General features: G+C 43.7%; 1 protein-coding gene across 1 annotated transcript in view; it reads right to left on the bottom strand.

Moving 5' to 3' along the window:
• IL1RAPL2 (interleukin 1 receptor accessory protein like 2) overlaps positions 1 to 14,553 on the bottom strand; it is a 1,633,909-nt gene that overhangs the window by 94,697 nt on the left and 1,524,659 nt on the right. The window contains exon 7 of the mRNA XM_073599302.1: positions 9,656 to 9,785. Within this exon, the coding sequence (XP_073455403.1) occupies positions 9,656 to 9,785 (130 nt within the window). The remainder of the gene's footprint in view (positions 1 to 9,655; positions 9,786 to 14,553) is intronic.

The raw sequence follows: 14,553 nt of genomic DNA on the forward strand, positions 1-14,553 counted from the left end.
TTTGCACAAAGTTGTCACTAAATGATATATTGCTCAAACATGCCATGGGAATATGTGAAATTACACCCCAAAATACATTCTGTTGCTTTTCCTGAGTACGGGGATACCATGTGTGAGACTTTTTGGGAGCCTAGCCGCGCACGGGACCCCGAAAAACAAGCACCGCCTTCAGGCTTTCTAAGGGCGTAAATTTTTTATTTCACTCTTTACTGCCTATCACAGTTTCGGAGGCCATGGAATGCCCAGGTGGCACAACCCCCCCCCCCCAAATGACCCTATTTTGGAAAGTAGACACAAAGTTTTAAAAATTGAAAAAAGAAAAAAAAAATGTTTTCTTGTCTGTCTTCATTTTCAAAAACAAATGAGAGCTGCAAAATACTCACCATGCCTCTCAGCAAATTGCTTGGGGTGTCTACTTTCCAAAATGGGGTCATTTGGGGGGGGGGGTTGTGCTATCTGGGCATTTTATGGCCTTCAAAACTGTGATAGGTAGTGAGGAGTGAAATCAAAAATTTACGCCCTTAGAAATCCTGAAGGCAGGTTTTCGGGGCCCCGTACGCGGCTAGGCTCCCAAAAAGTCCCACATATGTGGTATCCCCGTACTAAGGAGAAGCAGCTGAATGTATTTTGGGGTGCAATTCCACATATGCCCATGGCCTGTGTGAACAATATATCATTTAGTGACAACTTTTTGTAATTTTTTTTTTTTGTCATTATTCAATCACTTGGGACAAAAAAAAATAATATTCAATGGGCTCAACATGCCTCTTAGCAACTTCCTTGGGGTGTCTACTTTCCAAAATGGGGTCATTTGGGGGGGGGGGGGGGGGTTGTACTGCCCTGCCATTTTAGCACCTCAAGAAATGACATAGGCAGTCAAACTAAAAGCTGTGTAAATTACAGAAAATGTACCCTAGTTTGTAGACGCTATAACTTTTGCGCAAACCAATAAATATACGCTTATTGACATGTTTTTTACCAAAGACATGTGGCCGAATACATTTTGGCCTAAATGTATGACTAAAATTGAGTTTATTGGAATTTTTTTTATAACAAAAAGTAGAAAATGTCATTTTTTTTTTAAATTTTCGGTCTTTTTCCATTTATAGCTCAAAAAATAAAAACCGCAGAGGTGATCAAATAACATCAAAAGAAAGCTCTATTTGTGGGAAGAAAAGGACGCAAATTTCGTTTGGGTACAGCATTGCATGACCGCGCAATTAGCAGTTAAAGCGACGCAGTGCCAAATTGTAAAAAGTGCTCTGGTCAGGAAGGGGGTAAATCCTTCCGGGGCTGAAGTGGTTAAGGGCAAGTGAAGATGAAGAGGGCTTTCCCACAAAATGTGCTAGAAGACTTGCACATACTGCATCCTTCTGCATTTGCTAAAGAGGTTTTTTAATGAACATCCAGCCTCCAAGTTTAGATTAGAGGCCCCAAGTTTGGGATAGGATGATATGCTTGTGTTTTTTTTCCTATTGTGAATATTGTAATACATCTAAGTTTGGGATAGGATGATATGCTTGTGTTTTTTTTTTCCTATTGTGAATATTGTAATACATCTAAGTTTGGGATAGGATGATATGCTTGTGTTTTTTTTCCTATTGTGAATATTGTAATACATTTTTATATATTTTTTTGTTTAATAACTTTTTAGTTCAAAGTCATCGCTCGGAGGAAATTAACTGAATACAACGGGCATGACACAAAATCCTGTCAAGATAAATAAAGGCACAAATACAATTTAAACAAACTTCAGAGGGACCCGCTTGAGTCCAAAAACAGCTACAAGAACTATAATAGTCACTAAGCGATCCTAATTTTTTAAAGATAGAACAAGGATTGAAAAGCAGCAGATAACAGAAAGGGGTAAGGAGGAAAGAGAACGGAGGAGGGGAACTGAAGGGGAAAAAAGGGGGAATTAAATGTCATACGGCCAACATAACCCAGTCAAAATATCTTATGTCATAAGGACAAAGCTTGATAACATTACGTGTTCAAGGAATAGGAACCTGAAGTGATTTCATCATACAGAGCAGGGGTCTTAAATTTGGACCAACAGGCCCATGTCTTGGAATACCGGGTATATGATCTCTGCCTATATGCGTAAGCTCTTCTAAGAGACCTAAATCATTGATCTTTGGGCCATTGGAAGAACAGAACTTTGTACCCACATAGTGGGAATAAGGGACTTAGCTGCATTCAACAGATGGGGATTATGGACTGCTTGTATTGGTCTGTTGACTCTGTTGTACAGTGAAATAAAACCACCCAGGGATCAAAATGAAGGTTATCACCTGGTTTCAAAGCAATCATTCTAGGCACTTCCTGTCAATATGGATGAATGAGTGGACAAATCAACCAAATTTGAGCTCTGCCCTACCGCATTTAGCTGTCAGCCAGGAGATTCCCAAGCTGAACCCTAAATGCAAATGGGGATACAAGTGATGTCATTACTCAAATATGGGCATTGGCCATTATTGGGATATGACTTGTCACTGGGTGGGTGAAGTCTAATAGGAAACTGAAAGACTAGCTCCACATCAGGTCTGCTTTACTGTTGATTGATAGCGCACAACAGTGGGTGGATTTGAAAGCTGCTATTGGACTAAATAGCAGCTATGGATATATCCCCTGCCATGCACTGTCATGCAACAGTAAAGTAGACTTTCTGAGGGACAGTACAAAATTCCTCGGCCAAGCACCTGTGATCACATGTGCAGAACATAATAATGTATTATGTTTTGCTTCGGATAGATTTGTTTTGTTTAACCGCTTGCCGACCAGCCGCCGCAATTGGATTGCGGCAACATGGCTCGGCTGCGCGAATCGCCGTTATGTTATGTCGCTGCTATTTGTGGCCACAAGGAGCACGCGCGCACGCCCGCTGCTCGCCCTCGGAGCTGATGCGAGTGCCCAGTGGTCGCAATGACCGCCGGGCTTCCGCAATCGCTCGTGACACGGCGAGAACCAGGATCTCTGTGTGTAAACACAGAGATCCCGATTCTCTGAGGGGAGAAGAGACTGATCGTGTGTCCCATCCCCCCTTCAGTTAGAACACTTAGCAGGGTACACAATTAACCCCTTGATCGCCCCCTAGTGTTAACCCCTTCACTGCCAGTGACATTTTTACAGTAATCAATGCATTTTATAGCACTGATCGCTGTATAAATGCCAGTGGTCCCAAAAATGTGTCAAAATGGTCCGATGTGTCCGCCATAATGTTGCAGTCATGATAAAAATCGTAGATCACTGCCATTACTAGTAAAAAAAAAAATAATAAAAATGCTATAAATCTATCCCCTATTTTGTAGACGCTATAACTTTTGCGTAAACCAATCAATATATGCTTATTGCGATTTTTATTACCAAAAATATGTATAAGAATACATATCGGCCTAAACTGAGAAAAAATTAGCTTTTTTAAAAAAAAAATGGGGATATTTATTATAGCTAAAAGTACAAAATATTAAGTTTTTTTTTCAAAATTGTCACTGTTTTTTATAGCGCAAAAAATAAAAAACACAGAGGTGATCAAATACCACCAAAAGAAAGCTCTATTAGTGGGAAGAAAAAAGGACGTCAATTTTCTTTGGGTACAGCGTCGCACGACCGCGCAATTGTCAGTTAAAGTGACACAGTGCCGAATCGCAAAAAATGGCCTGGTCATTCAGCAGCCAAATCTTCCGGGGCTGAAGCAGTTAATTTAATTTAGTTTATTCATTTTCAAATGATTTGAACCAGTCAAAAAATGACTGACCGATTCAAATTCTGTGATGAATAGTTGGTTGGGAAGATAGTCACCACACCCTTAACAACCAATGACTCCGCTGATCACTGAAATGTAAACAAAATAATGGTGGCAATTAAAAATGTATAAAAAAAAACAACATGGGCTCCCCACCCAATCCATACCAGACCTCTGTATATATGATATCACAAGGGGCAAGGCCACTCAGTGATGTCATCGGGTGACTCTGCCCCTTAGTTATTTAAGAAATGTCAGACAGCAAGGCAGGCAGATGGCGAGAGCCTTCCACGAGACCAGCATTTTTTTTCTTTTTTTCGGGTTCGGCAGTGTGGTAGGCGTTGTGATTGACAATGGATCTACCCCAGGGGGACAAATTCATTTTTTTTTAATAATGGACTTGTCAAAAACTCATGTTGTGTCTTTACTTACTTTTTACACATTTTTGGTGAATGGGTAAGGGGTACTATGTACTCCATACTCATTCACATGGGGTGGGGGGTGAGATGCATGTTAAAGGGGGCTTCCAGATTCCAATAAGCCCCCCGCCTGCAGACCCCCACAACCACCGGCCATTGTTGTGGGGAAGAGGCCCTTGTCCCCATCAACATGGGGACAAGATGCTTTTGGATGTGCGGGCAGAGCTCCCTGCCCCAAAGCACCCCCCCATGTTGAGGACATGGCCTGGTATGGTTCAGGAGGGGGGGCGCTTGCTCCCCCTGTTTCCTAGCCTGCTGGGCTGCATGCTCATAGATGGGGTCTGGTATGGATTTGGGGGGATCCCAAGCAGTTTCTTTTTTATTATGTGTGGGGTTCCCCACAAAAGGCCTGGTATGGATTTGGGGGAGGTGGACCCCATGTTGTTTTTTTTTTATTGCCGGCATTCTTTTGTTTACATTTCAGCTGATGGGTGGGGAAGCCCGCTAACAGCTGATGAGTCATCGATTGTTAAGAATGTGGCCGGCTTCCTGGCCCACTCCTTAACAACCAGCTATTCTTCACACAGAATTCAAATAATTTTTTGAGCGATCTGAATCTGAATCGTTCCAAAAACGTGGAATTCATTAGAAACCGAATATACAAAATGAAATTAACCACTTGCCGACCCAGAACCACTTACCTCCCAGAACTGGCTGGCTGTGCTTTAGCCATCATTCGGCATTAGCACAGCCAGACATTTCTGGGAAGGCGTCTCTGTCATCGCTGTGTCACTAGGACACAGCTGATCACAGATCAGGGTAAAGGACCAATCACAGCAGCCTTTTACCATGTGATCAGCTGTGTCCAGTCACAACTGATCATGCTGTAAACACAAGCCAGTTATTGGCATTCCTTTCCTCACACTGACAGCGTGAGGGGAGGAGAGCCGATAAGCGGCTTGTGTAAAAGGGACATCTACACTGATAATCAGGGCACTGATTATCATTGCAGTACCATCAGTGCTGCCAATCAGCGCCCACCAGTGATGACAATCAGTGCCTCCTCATCAGTATCGCCTATCAGTGCAGCAGAAAAAATACCTGTTTGCAAAATTTTATAACAAACTACAAAAAATTGGTTTGTTTTTTTAATTCTAGGTCTTTTTTGTTTATTACCCAGTGGTGATAAAATACATTAAAAAACCTCTATTTGTATATATAAAAAAAAAAATAAAATGTATTTTGAGTACAGTGTTACATGACCGCGCAGCTGTGATTCAAAGTGTGACAGTGCTGAAAGGTAAAAATTGGCCTGGGCAGGAAGAGGGTAAAAGTGCCCAGTAATCAAGTGGTTAAACAAATTTTAACTAAATTCTTTACTATTTCATTCAGATTCGGATACATCCGAATCTCCATATATCCACAAATTTGTCCGAATTTATATTTAGACCGAAATTAATTGCACATGTCTAATGATCAGCACAGTGGCTGGGGAGGGAGGAATGCCCATTGTAGACATGGACAGATTGAGGAAAGAAAAAAATGTTGGTGACAGATACATGAACTGTGGCCAAGCACTGACCCCTTTGGTGCTGTGCCCTGATGGAATTCTACACCCTTTATGAATTTCTATGACCATGTGTTATTATTAACGGCATGAAAAAAGTGTAAATCTCTTTTTTTGATTGTTTTGCATTATTAGCCTATGATAAATAAATGGGTGGCTTTAACTCAAAGCTCGGTTGCATGTGTGCAGCAACACACCACAATGGAATGGGTAGATGTGAAAGAAACCTTAGAAAACATGGAACAAGGTAAATGAAAATGTTTTTTTATAGATCAAATACATAGGGTCTAATTTATATAACATGGGTCTATAGTATAGCAACTGATCATTTTCATACTTAGACTGAATAATTAAATTGACTGTTATGGAAGAGCGCACCAGTTTTTTCCACGTTTTTGTAAATGAGCCTCACTGGATTTTACATGTATCATCTGTATTTCCCATTAAACTTGCATATTACATTTGTATTGTTCTAGTGTAATTACAATTTTCAGTACACATAGTTCTCATAGTTCTCATTTTTAATTGGAAAGATGCAGAGTATATTATTATTATTTGCAGGATCATTGAAGCACAGTCCAGAATCATTGCAATGATGAGATATCAAAGCATGGACTGCAGGTGAAGAAGTAGTTCTATAAATAACTATCTGTTCACTGAAGGTTCACAAGCTTCCTGTATAACCCTACTAACAAATTCAAACAATAATCATTATTTCTTTGATCATTATAAGAAGAGCTGAAATGTTTCACCAGTGACATTTTCAAAGTCCCAATTCCATGGATGTGTGAGTCTATTTCTATCCTCTGACTTTATGTACATTCAAATCATTATAAAAGTATACGCATACTAGGACTGCCACCTTTTCTTCACACCTAACCTGAAAACTTTAGCGGTTCACTGGAATTTTTTTTTTAAAGGGGCAGTGCTTTGAACAAATATATTTTTGTTAGTAGTAAAGAACTAGTGGTACAGTGGACCATTTTTCTCCACCTGAGTGCACAGTATACTCTATATTGTATATGCAAAAAAGTGTAAATGAACTGCAATGCAAAAAAGGGTCACTTTTTTTTGTAATGGCTGCTCATTCCAAATATGGTCTAATTTAACTCATGGGGATTTTAAACACACTCCCAGCTATAGCAGTCAGTACTATGTTTAAATTTCCCTAGTGGTCATGAACTTTCACGTGGAAGTGGAAAGGAAGGCTGCCTGATCGCTTCCACTGCATGCCGAAGATAGCGCCTGTGACAGAGCCAACCAGGACAAGGGGCTTTTGGAGAAGACTGCAGGGTAGCCTCTTGCCTACTTACTATGGGCTCTGGCATTTGAGGGAGCTACAAGCATTTAGGAAGATGTCCTGTTAAATAATGCAAAATAATATTATTACATTTAACAGTCAAGGAAGCCACGATGGTCTCTGCCAACTTGTAACTCAGCAGATGTATTTAAAAAGAACACTGGTTAATGAGATTTGGGCAGCCTTGGGTCTTCTTGAATACTGTTGCTGGACAGTCTGGGATCCCTGATTAATCAAAGCATTGTCTAGGTGTGAATTCCCATTGTTAATTGAGTCACCTAATGTTTCTGTCTGTTGGCTAACTTTTGGAGGTGTCAGGGCTGGGCTCAGCCCTTCCTTCTCTGAGCTGGCCGCTCAGCTGTCGGCTAATTGCCAGCTCCTTTCTCCCCACAGTGACTCAGCTGTTGATGATCTGCTCTTCAGTCCTGCCTACTTAAAGCCGTCCAGCTCGCTTCATCTCTGCCTTCACCTTTGGTCACATCTCTGAGACTTTCTCCTGCGTTCCTCTTGAAGACTTGCTAGGCTGACGTCCCTTCTGGCTCCTGATCCTGCTTGCTGTACTACTATGTTGATCTCTGGCTCTCCGACATTGGCATTGGCTGACTACCCGATCTGGTTACTAACTCTGGCTATGTATTGACTACGGTTACTCTGTTTACCTTTTTATTATTATTAAACAAGTGTGATTAACTGTACTTCTGTCTTGGTCGGATTCATGGTTTCTGACAGAGGTTCTTATTATGGGATTAGCATTGTGTCAACTTTAGTTCGTTATCTAAACCATTGTGTTATGTTTTGGGTAAATATTTGGTTTTATTGTTCATGTGGCGACTGACCTACTTTTAAAATGTATAAAAACCTGTATTTCTGTTCAGTAAACAATAATTTGGTTCTACCTCAACATCTTGTCTGTGTACTATGCTTGGATAAAAAGGGCTGGTATTAGCTCTCGGTCTGCTGGATCAGTTTGGAGGGCAGGAGGCACTGTTTGGTAGAAGCACCCAAGTGGGATGCCAAGCTTTCTATCACACCGCCCCTGCTATGTATCTCCAGCTCAATATACCACCTGCGGACCCAGGACCAGCATGGCAGGTGTTGGTAGGTGGAACATCTGTTCTCCTCTCTAGTGAATGAATTGGCTGTAACTTTCCACAGATGCCGTGGCCAGAAAAGAAGCTAATGCAGCATGTAAACCCCTGAGGTCTTATTAACCTGTCATATGTATAAAAGAGAAAAAAACAACACAGAAATCTCATTTTACAATGTATTATATTCCATTTATGTCCACTGAAACTAAAGCAGAAGCACAGCCAAAGCTGAAGTCTGCTCTCTGCTGACGTCACAGAGTCAGTCCAGGCTCCACGTTATCATGACAACAGAGTCAGGATCCACCTAGATCTCTAAACCGATACCCGAGTTAGACTCTCAGCGAGCCGCTGGGAGCCTGAGCCGGCAGCTCCTATCTCCTCCACAGCTCAGCGCTCCAGTGAGCGAGAAGGGGAGAGCACAGAGCTGTGATTGACAGTCACCAGCTCTCTGCTCATGGAGCTGTAAGAACCAAACGATCGGCAGTGTTAGTGCCAGTGGCAGCTGGTGGTTGTTTTCTTTGGGGGGGTAGCAAACAGTAATCCCCCCGTCAGTCGGCCAGCCGGCAGGTCTGCTGCACTGCCTCTCCCATGCTCCCTCTCTGCGGCGGCATCCTTCCCTTAGTTGCCCCCCTCCTGGCTCTGTCTTCTATTTCCTCCATCCTTCCCCTGCTCTCCATGGGCGGCCAATCCGGAGATCAGAAAATGAGTCTCAGACCTGCTTCTGATTGGCAGGATTGAGGATCAGTGTTACAACAGTGAATATTCATTCACTGTTTTAACACCTGGGTGAGCTCATGGCGCAATGCTCTGCGCCACGAGTCCACCTTTTTTGAAGCCTATTAGAGCCTATGGCTCTAATCAGGTGCTTCAAAAATACATCCCCACCGCTGAATTCAGGCACCTGGCATCCAAAAAGGGACCAGATGCCTGAATAGGGGGTGGCAGAGGCAACCGTGGATAGATTCATGCTATGCATGAATCTATCTATTACTCATATGGTGGTGGCTGGAGAGAGGGGGCGGCGCCTGGGCACCCCTAATGGTCGGGCCACCCCTTGCTAGTGCTAAACATGTGCACCAATATTGTGTGGCATAAAAAATGTATGTTATTCTCCAGGGTCTTTGCTCTCAGAAATTATATAATGTTTTCGAGCGGGGTGGGGGGTAATTAAGCTTCAGGTCTAAAATGTGCATTTTAACATGTGCAAAAACAAAAAAAGTGGTTAAGCACCATGGAGATTGCCAGCATACTTCCATGCAGGCTAAATCAGATTCTTCCCCAGTACTGTATATGTGAGATTCAATGGTTGGCTGTCAGCCTCTGCATTTCCCTGTTGCATATTCTTCCTATTGTACTGTACCTAGGGTTAATTTGACTGGAATGTAGGGCGAATTACATTAACTCTCACTTGGATGAATACTTATTCACTGTGCAAATTGAAAAGTGATTAATTGATACATACACCCTTTCTCTCAGCAGTGCAGGCAGACATTAGGACAAATTTACATTTCTTGGTAGAACATTTAACTGAAGTACCTGATTACACCTTCTTTGATGTGATTCTCCAGTTCCTCAATAAATTTCTCTCCTCTCATCCAGTAGATCATGGGGCCAGACTCTCCACTAAATCCAAAGAAAGCTCTACAGAATACGCTGAGTGGGCTGCCTAAGGAGAAAATAAAGACAATGTGTAAAGAATCAATGTCCCCATGTCATCTTGTCAACAGAATTGTGGCTCTTTAAAATGTTTTGTGTGGCCATAGGGAAAAGAACTATCATGGACACACAAAGGCATAGCATGCAAAGTTTACTTCAGATCGCGAGAGTAAAAGACCCAGGCAGTCTCCATAAAATCCTAGTACCACCCTGCAATAGAAGAGACAATATACTCACCTCTCAATTAGTCCATGTTTTCTACCAACTTTACAACTTTTTCTTAATTTCAGGGCATAAGACTCTTCAGCATTTGGCAATTTGGAAAGTGCTTGATGCCTATTTTCCCCACCACATGCTGTTTCTTCATTTATTTTATGCAGCAGTAATACAATTTATGTAAAGGATACAGGGTTAAGGGTAGAAATATGCTCTAGTGTGGTGATGGCATTATCAGGGGTCAAGTAAATGATTCTAGCATGGCATAAACCTAGGGCTTTTTTTCTCAGAAAATAGGTGCAGGAACTCATCAACTGCAACCCCCCCCCCCCCCAGACAACCACACACACACCCTCTAAATCACATCAACTAATGGGTGTGGTCACATTTCACCACTAACAGTGGGAGGGCCTTAAATACCAGGAATGCATTACGTCCAGTGTAAGATTGCAGAGTTCCAGGGGGCGAGGGGTTCCCACAGAGTGCAGAGTTCAGAGTGCACTAATTGCAGAGTTTGGGAGGTGCTTTACATACATAGTGCCAAGTTCAGGGGTGCACAACACATAGAGTGCAGAATTTAGCCTTCTTTCACAACTGTGCTCACCTCTGCATCTCTCATCCACATCTCACTTTCACCCCTCTTCAGCTCTGACCTCTGCATGCAACCTTCCCTCTTTCTTAAAAGCTCCACTATCTTCCACATGTCTTATTTTTGTTGCTGTGTTAAACTGAAGCACCCAGACGGCTCTAGTACCTCCTCTCACACTGTAGGTGGCACCTCCTCCCTCGCTTGCAGATCATATAGTGGGGGTGTCAGCATCCACAATGAACCCTGGGTACTTGCATCGCCCTTGATCCCATCCTACACTCCGCAGATCTGTTGGAGTCAAGCTATCACTGGTAAACACAGAAGCTGGACTTCTATGTTTACCAGTAAAAGTGGTGAGCAGGTAACAGAGGGCCTGAGCCAGAGGTAGTGGAACTGAGTTCCACCAAGTTCCAGCTGAGAAAAAGCCCTGCATATACCTACCCAGGAGATCGGAAAGGTATTTGCTAGAGATAGATGACCTTATTTGAAGATGTTATGCACAAACATAGACATTGTGCTGAGCCATCCGTTTGGACTGGATAAATGTCCTCTGTATAACTTTGAAAGACTTGCTACATATTAAAAACTGAAGAAGGGAGATATATTTTAATGTAAAGCAATCCTGTGGTCTGGTTAAAGAATATAAACAAGATCATATAATTTTTTCTTCTGTGTTGATAGAACGCGAAGCACCACCACTAAAGTACCTATTCAATACTGCATGCCTGAGTGCCATTGCACTGAGCAGTATGAATGTAAAAGTAAAGCTAAAATTGAGCACCTTATGGTCCAGATGCTTTGCCAACCTTGTAGGTGTTTTAGGGAAGAGAGGAGTGGAAGGAAGCAGAGAGGAAGAGCATGGGGTTGGCTTAGTGAGGGAGTAAAATGGCAATTGGGCAGGGTTTCCAACCTATCCTAGCACTGCATCCAACAACAGTAGCTGTCCTTGTAAGCAGACACGCACCAACAAACATGATATCCAAACCAGCCATAATAAATCAAGATGATATATAAAATATAAGGTACAATAATTCCTGATGCTTTTATCTCCTGTGTTGGAGAACGTGTCAGGCTGATAACAGAGCTACAGAGAAGGAAAAAGCCACGGTGCTTTGGAGAGAGATAAGAAAACACTACAGTCATATGTGCCCAGCTCAAATTATATGAATAGAGTTTACATCCACTTTATCCACTTGAGGACTGCCTCACGCCGATGTACGTCGGCAAGGCGGCACAGGGCAGGCAGAATCACGTACATACACGTGATCTGCCTCCCGCGGGTGGGGGGGTCCGATCGGACCCCCCCCGGTGCCCGAGGCGGTCCTCTTTTGTCCCCCGGCGATCGGAGGTGAGGAGGAGGCCATCCATTCGTGGCCCCCCCCTCGCGATCGCCGCCGGCCAATCAGAACATTCCTTTGCTGCTGTATGCTAAACAGCTGCAAAGGAAATGATGTCATCTCTCCTCGGCTCTGTATTTTCCGCTCCGGCGCTGAGGAGAGAAGACATCCATGTGAGTGCACAAACACTACACCTCACAGTAGAACATGCCAGGCACACAAAACACCCCCGATCGCCCCCCGATCACCCCCAATCACCCCTCCCCCCCGTCATACTGACACCAAGCAGTTTTTTTTGTTTTTTTTTTCTGATTACTGCATGGTGTCAGTTTGTGACAGTTACTGTGGTAGGGCAGTTAGTATTAGCCCCCTTTAGGTCTAGGGTACCCCCCTAACCCCCCCTAATAAAGTTTTAACCCCTTGATCACCCCCCGTCACCAGTGTCGCTAAGCGATCATTTTTCTGATCGCTGTATTAGTGTCGCTGGTGACGCTAGTTAGGGACGTAAATATTTAGGTTCGCCGTCAGCGTTTTATAGCGTCAGGGACCCCCATATACTATCTAATAAATGTTTTAACCCCTTGATTGCCCCCTAGTTAACCCTTTCACCACTGATCACCGTATAACCGCTGGTTAGTTCCTTTATTTTTTATAGTGTCAGGGAACCCGCCGTTTATTACCGAATAAAGGTTTAGCCCCCTGATCGCCCGGCGGTGATATGCGTCGCCCCAGGCAGCGTCAGATTAGCGCCAGTACCGCTAACACCCACGCACGCAGCATACGCCTCCCTTAGTGGTATAGTATCTGAACGGATCGATATCTGATCCAATCAGATCTATACTAGTGTCCCCAGCAGTTTAGGGTTCCAAAAAATGCAGTGTTAGCGGGATCAGCCCAGATACCTGCTAGCACCTGCGTTTTGCCCCTCCGCCCGGCCCAGCCCAGCCCACCCAAGTGCAGTATCGATCACTGTCACTTACAAAACACTAAACGCATAACTGCAGCGTTCGCAGAGTCAGGCCTGATCCCTGCGATCGCTAACAGTTTTTTTGGTAGCATTTTGGTGAACTGGCAAGCACCAGCCCCAGGCAGAGTCAGGCTAGCGCCAGTACCGCTAACACCCACGCACGCACTGTACACCTCCCTTAGTGGTATAGTATCTGATCGGATCAATATCTGATCCGATCAGATCTATACTAGCGTCCCCAGCAGTTTAGAGTTCACAAAAACGCAGTGTTAGAGGAATCAGCCCAGATACCTGCTAGCACCTGCGTTTTGCCCCTCCGCCCGGCCCATCCCAGCCCACCCAAGTGCAGTATCGATCGATCACTGTCACTTACAAAACACTAAACGCATAACTGCAGCGTTCGCAGAGTCAGGCCCGATCCCTGCGATCGCTAACAGTTTTTTTGGTAGCGTTTTGGTGAACTGGCAAGCACCACCCCCAAGCAGCGTCAGGTTAGCGCCAGTAGCGCTAACACCCACGCACGCAGCATACGCCTCCCTTAGTGGTATAGTATCTGAACGGATCAATATCTGATCCGATCAGATCTATACTAGCATCCCCAGCAGTTTAGGGTTCCCAAAAACGCAGTGTTAGGGGGATCAGCCCAGATACCTGCTAGCACCTTCGTTTTGCCCCTCCGCCCGGCCCAGCCCAGCCCACCCAAGTGCAGTATCGATCGATCACTGTCACTTACAAAACACAAAACGCATAACTGCAGCGTTCGCAGAGTCAGGCCTGATCCCTGCGATTGCTAACAGTTTTTTTGGCAGCGTTTTGGTGAACTGGCAAGCACCAGTGGCCTAGTACACCCCGGTCGTAGTCAAACCAGCACTGCAGTAACACTTGGTGACGTGGCGAGTCCCATAAATGCAGTTCAAGCTGGTGAGGTGGCAAGCACAAGTAGTGTCTCGCTGCCACCAAGAAGAAGACAAACACAGGCCCGTCCTGCCCATAATGCCCTTCCTGCTGCATTCGCCAATCCTAATTGGGAACCCACCACTTCTGCAGGGCCCGTACTTCCCCCATTCACATCCCCAACCAAATGTAGTCGGCTGCATGAGAGGCATTTTCTTTATGTCCTCCCGAGTACTCCTATCCAGCGAACCCCCCCAAAAAAGATGTCATGTCTGCAGCAAGCGCGGATATAGGCGTGACACCCGCTATTATTGTCCCTCCTGTCCTGATAATCCTGGTCTTTGCATTGGTGAATGTTTTGAACGCTACCATTCACTAGTTGCGTATTAGCGTAGGGTACAGCATTGCACAGACTAGGCACACTTTCACAGGGTCTCCCAAGATGCCATCGCATTTTTAGAGACCCGAACCTGGAACCGGTTACAGTTATAAAAGTTAGTTACAAAAAAAAGTATAAAAAAAAAAAAATATATATATATATATATATAATAAAAAAAAATAGTTGTCGTTTTATTGTTCTCTCTCTCTCTCTATTCTCTCTCTATTGTTCTGCTCTTTTTTATTCTATTCTATTCTGCAATGTTTAATTGTTATTATGTTTTATCATGTTTGCTTTTCAGGTATGCAATTTTTTATACTTTACCGTTTTCTCTGTTTTATTGTTAACCATTTTTTTGTCTTCAGGTACGCCATTCACGACTTTGAGTGGTTATAC

Source organism: Aquarana catesbeiana, linkage group LG09 (assembly GCF_042186555.1).
Source record: "Aquarana catesbeiana isolate 2022-GZ linkage group LG09, ASM4218655v1, whole genome shotgun sequence".
NCBI classification, from domain to species: domain Eukaryota; kingdom Metazoa; phylum Chordata; class Amphibia; order Anura; family Ranidae; genus Aquarana; species Aquarana catesbeiana.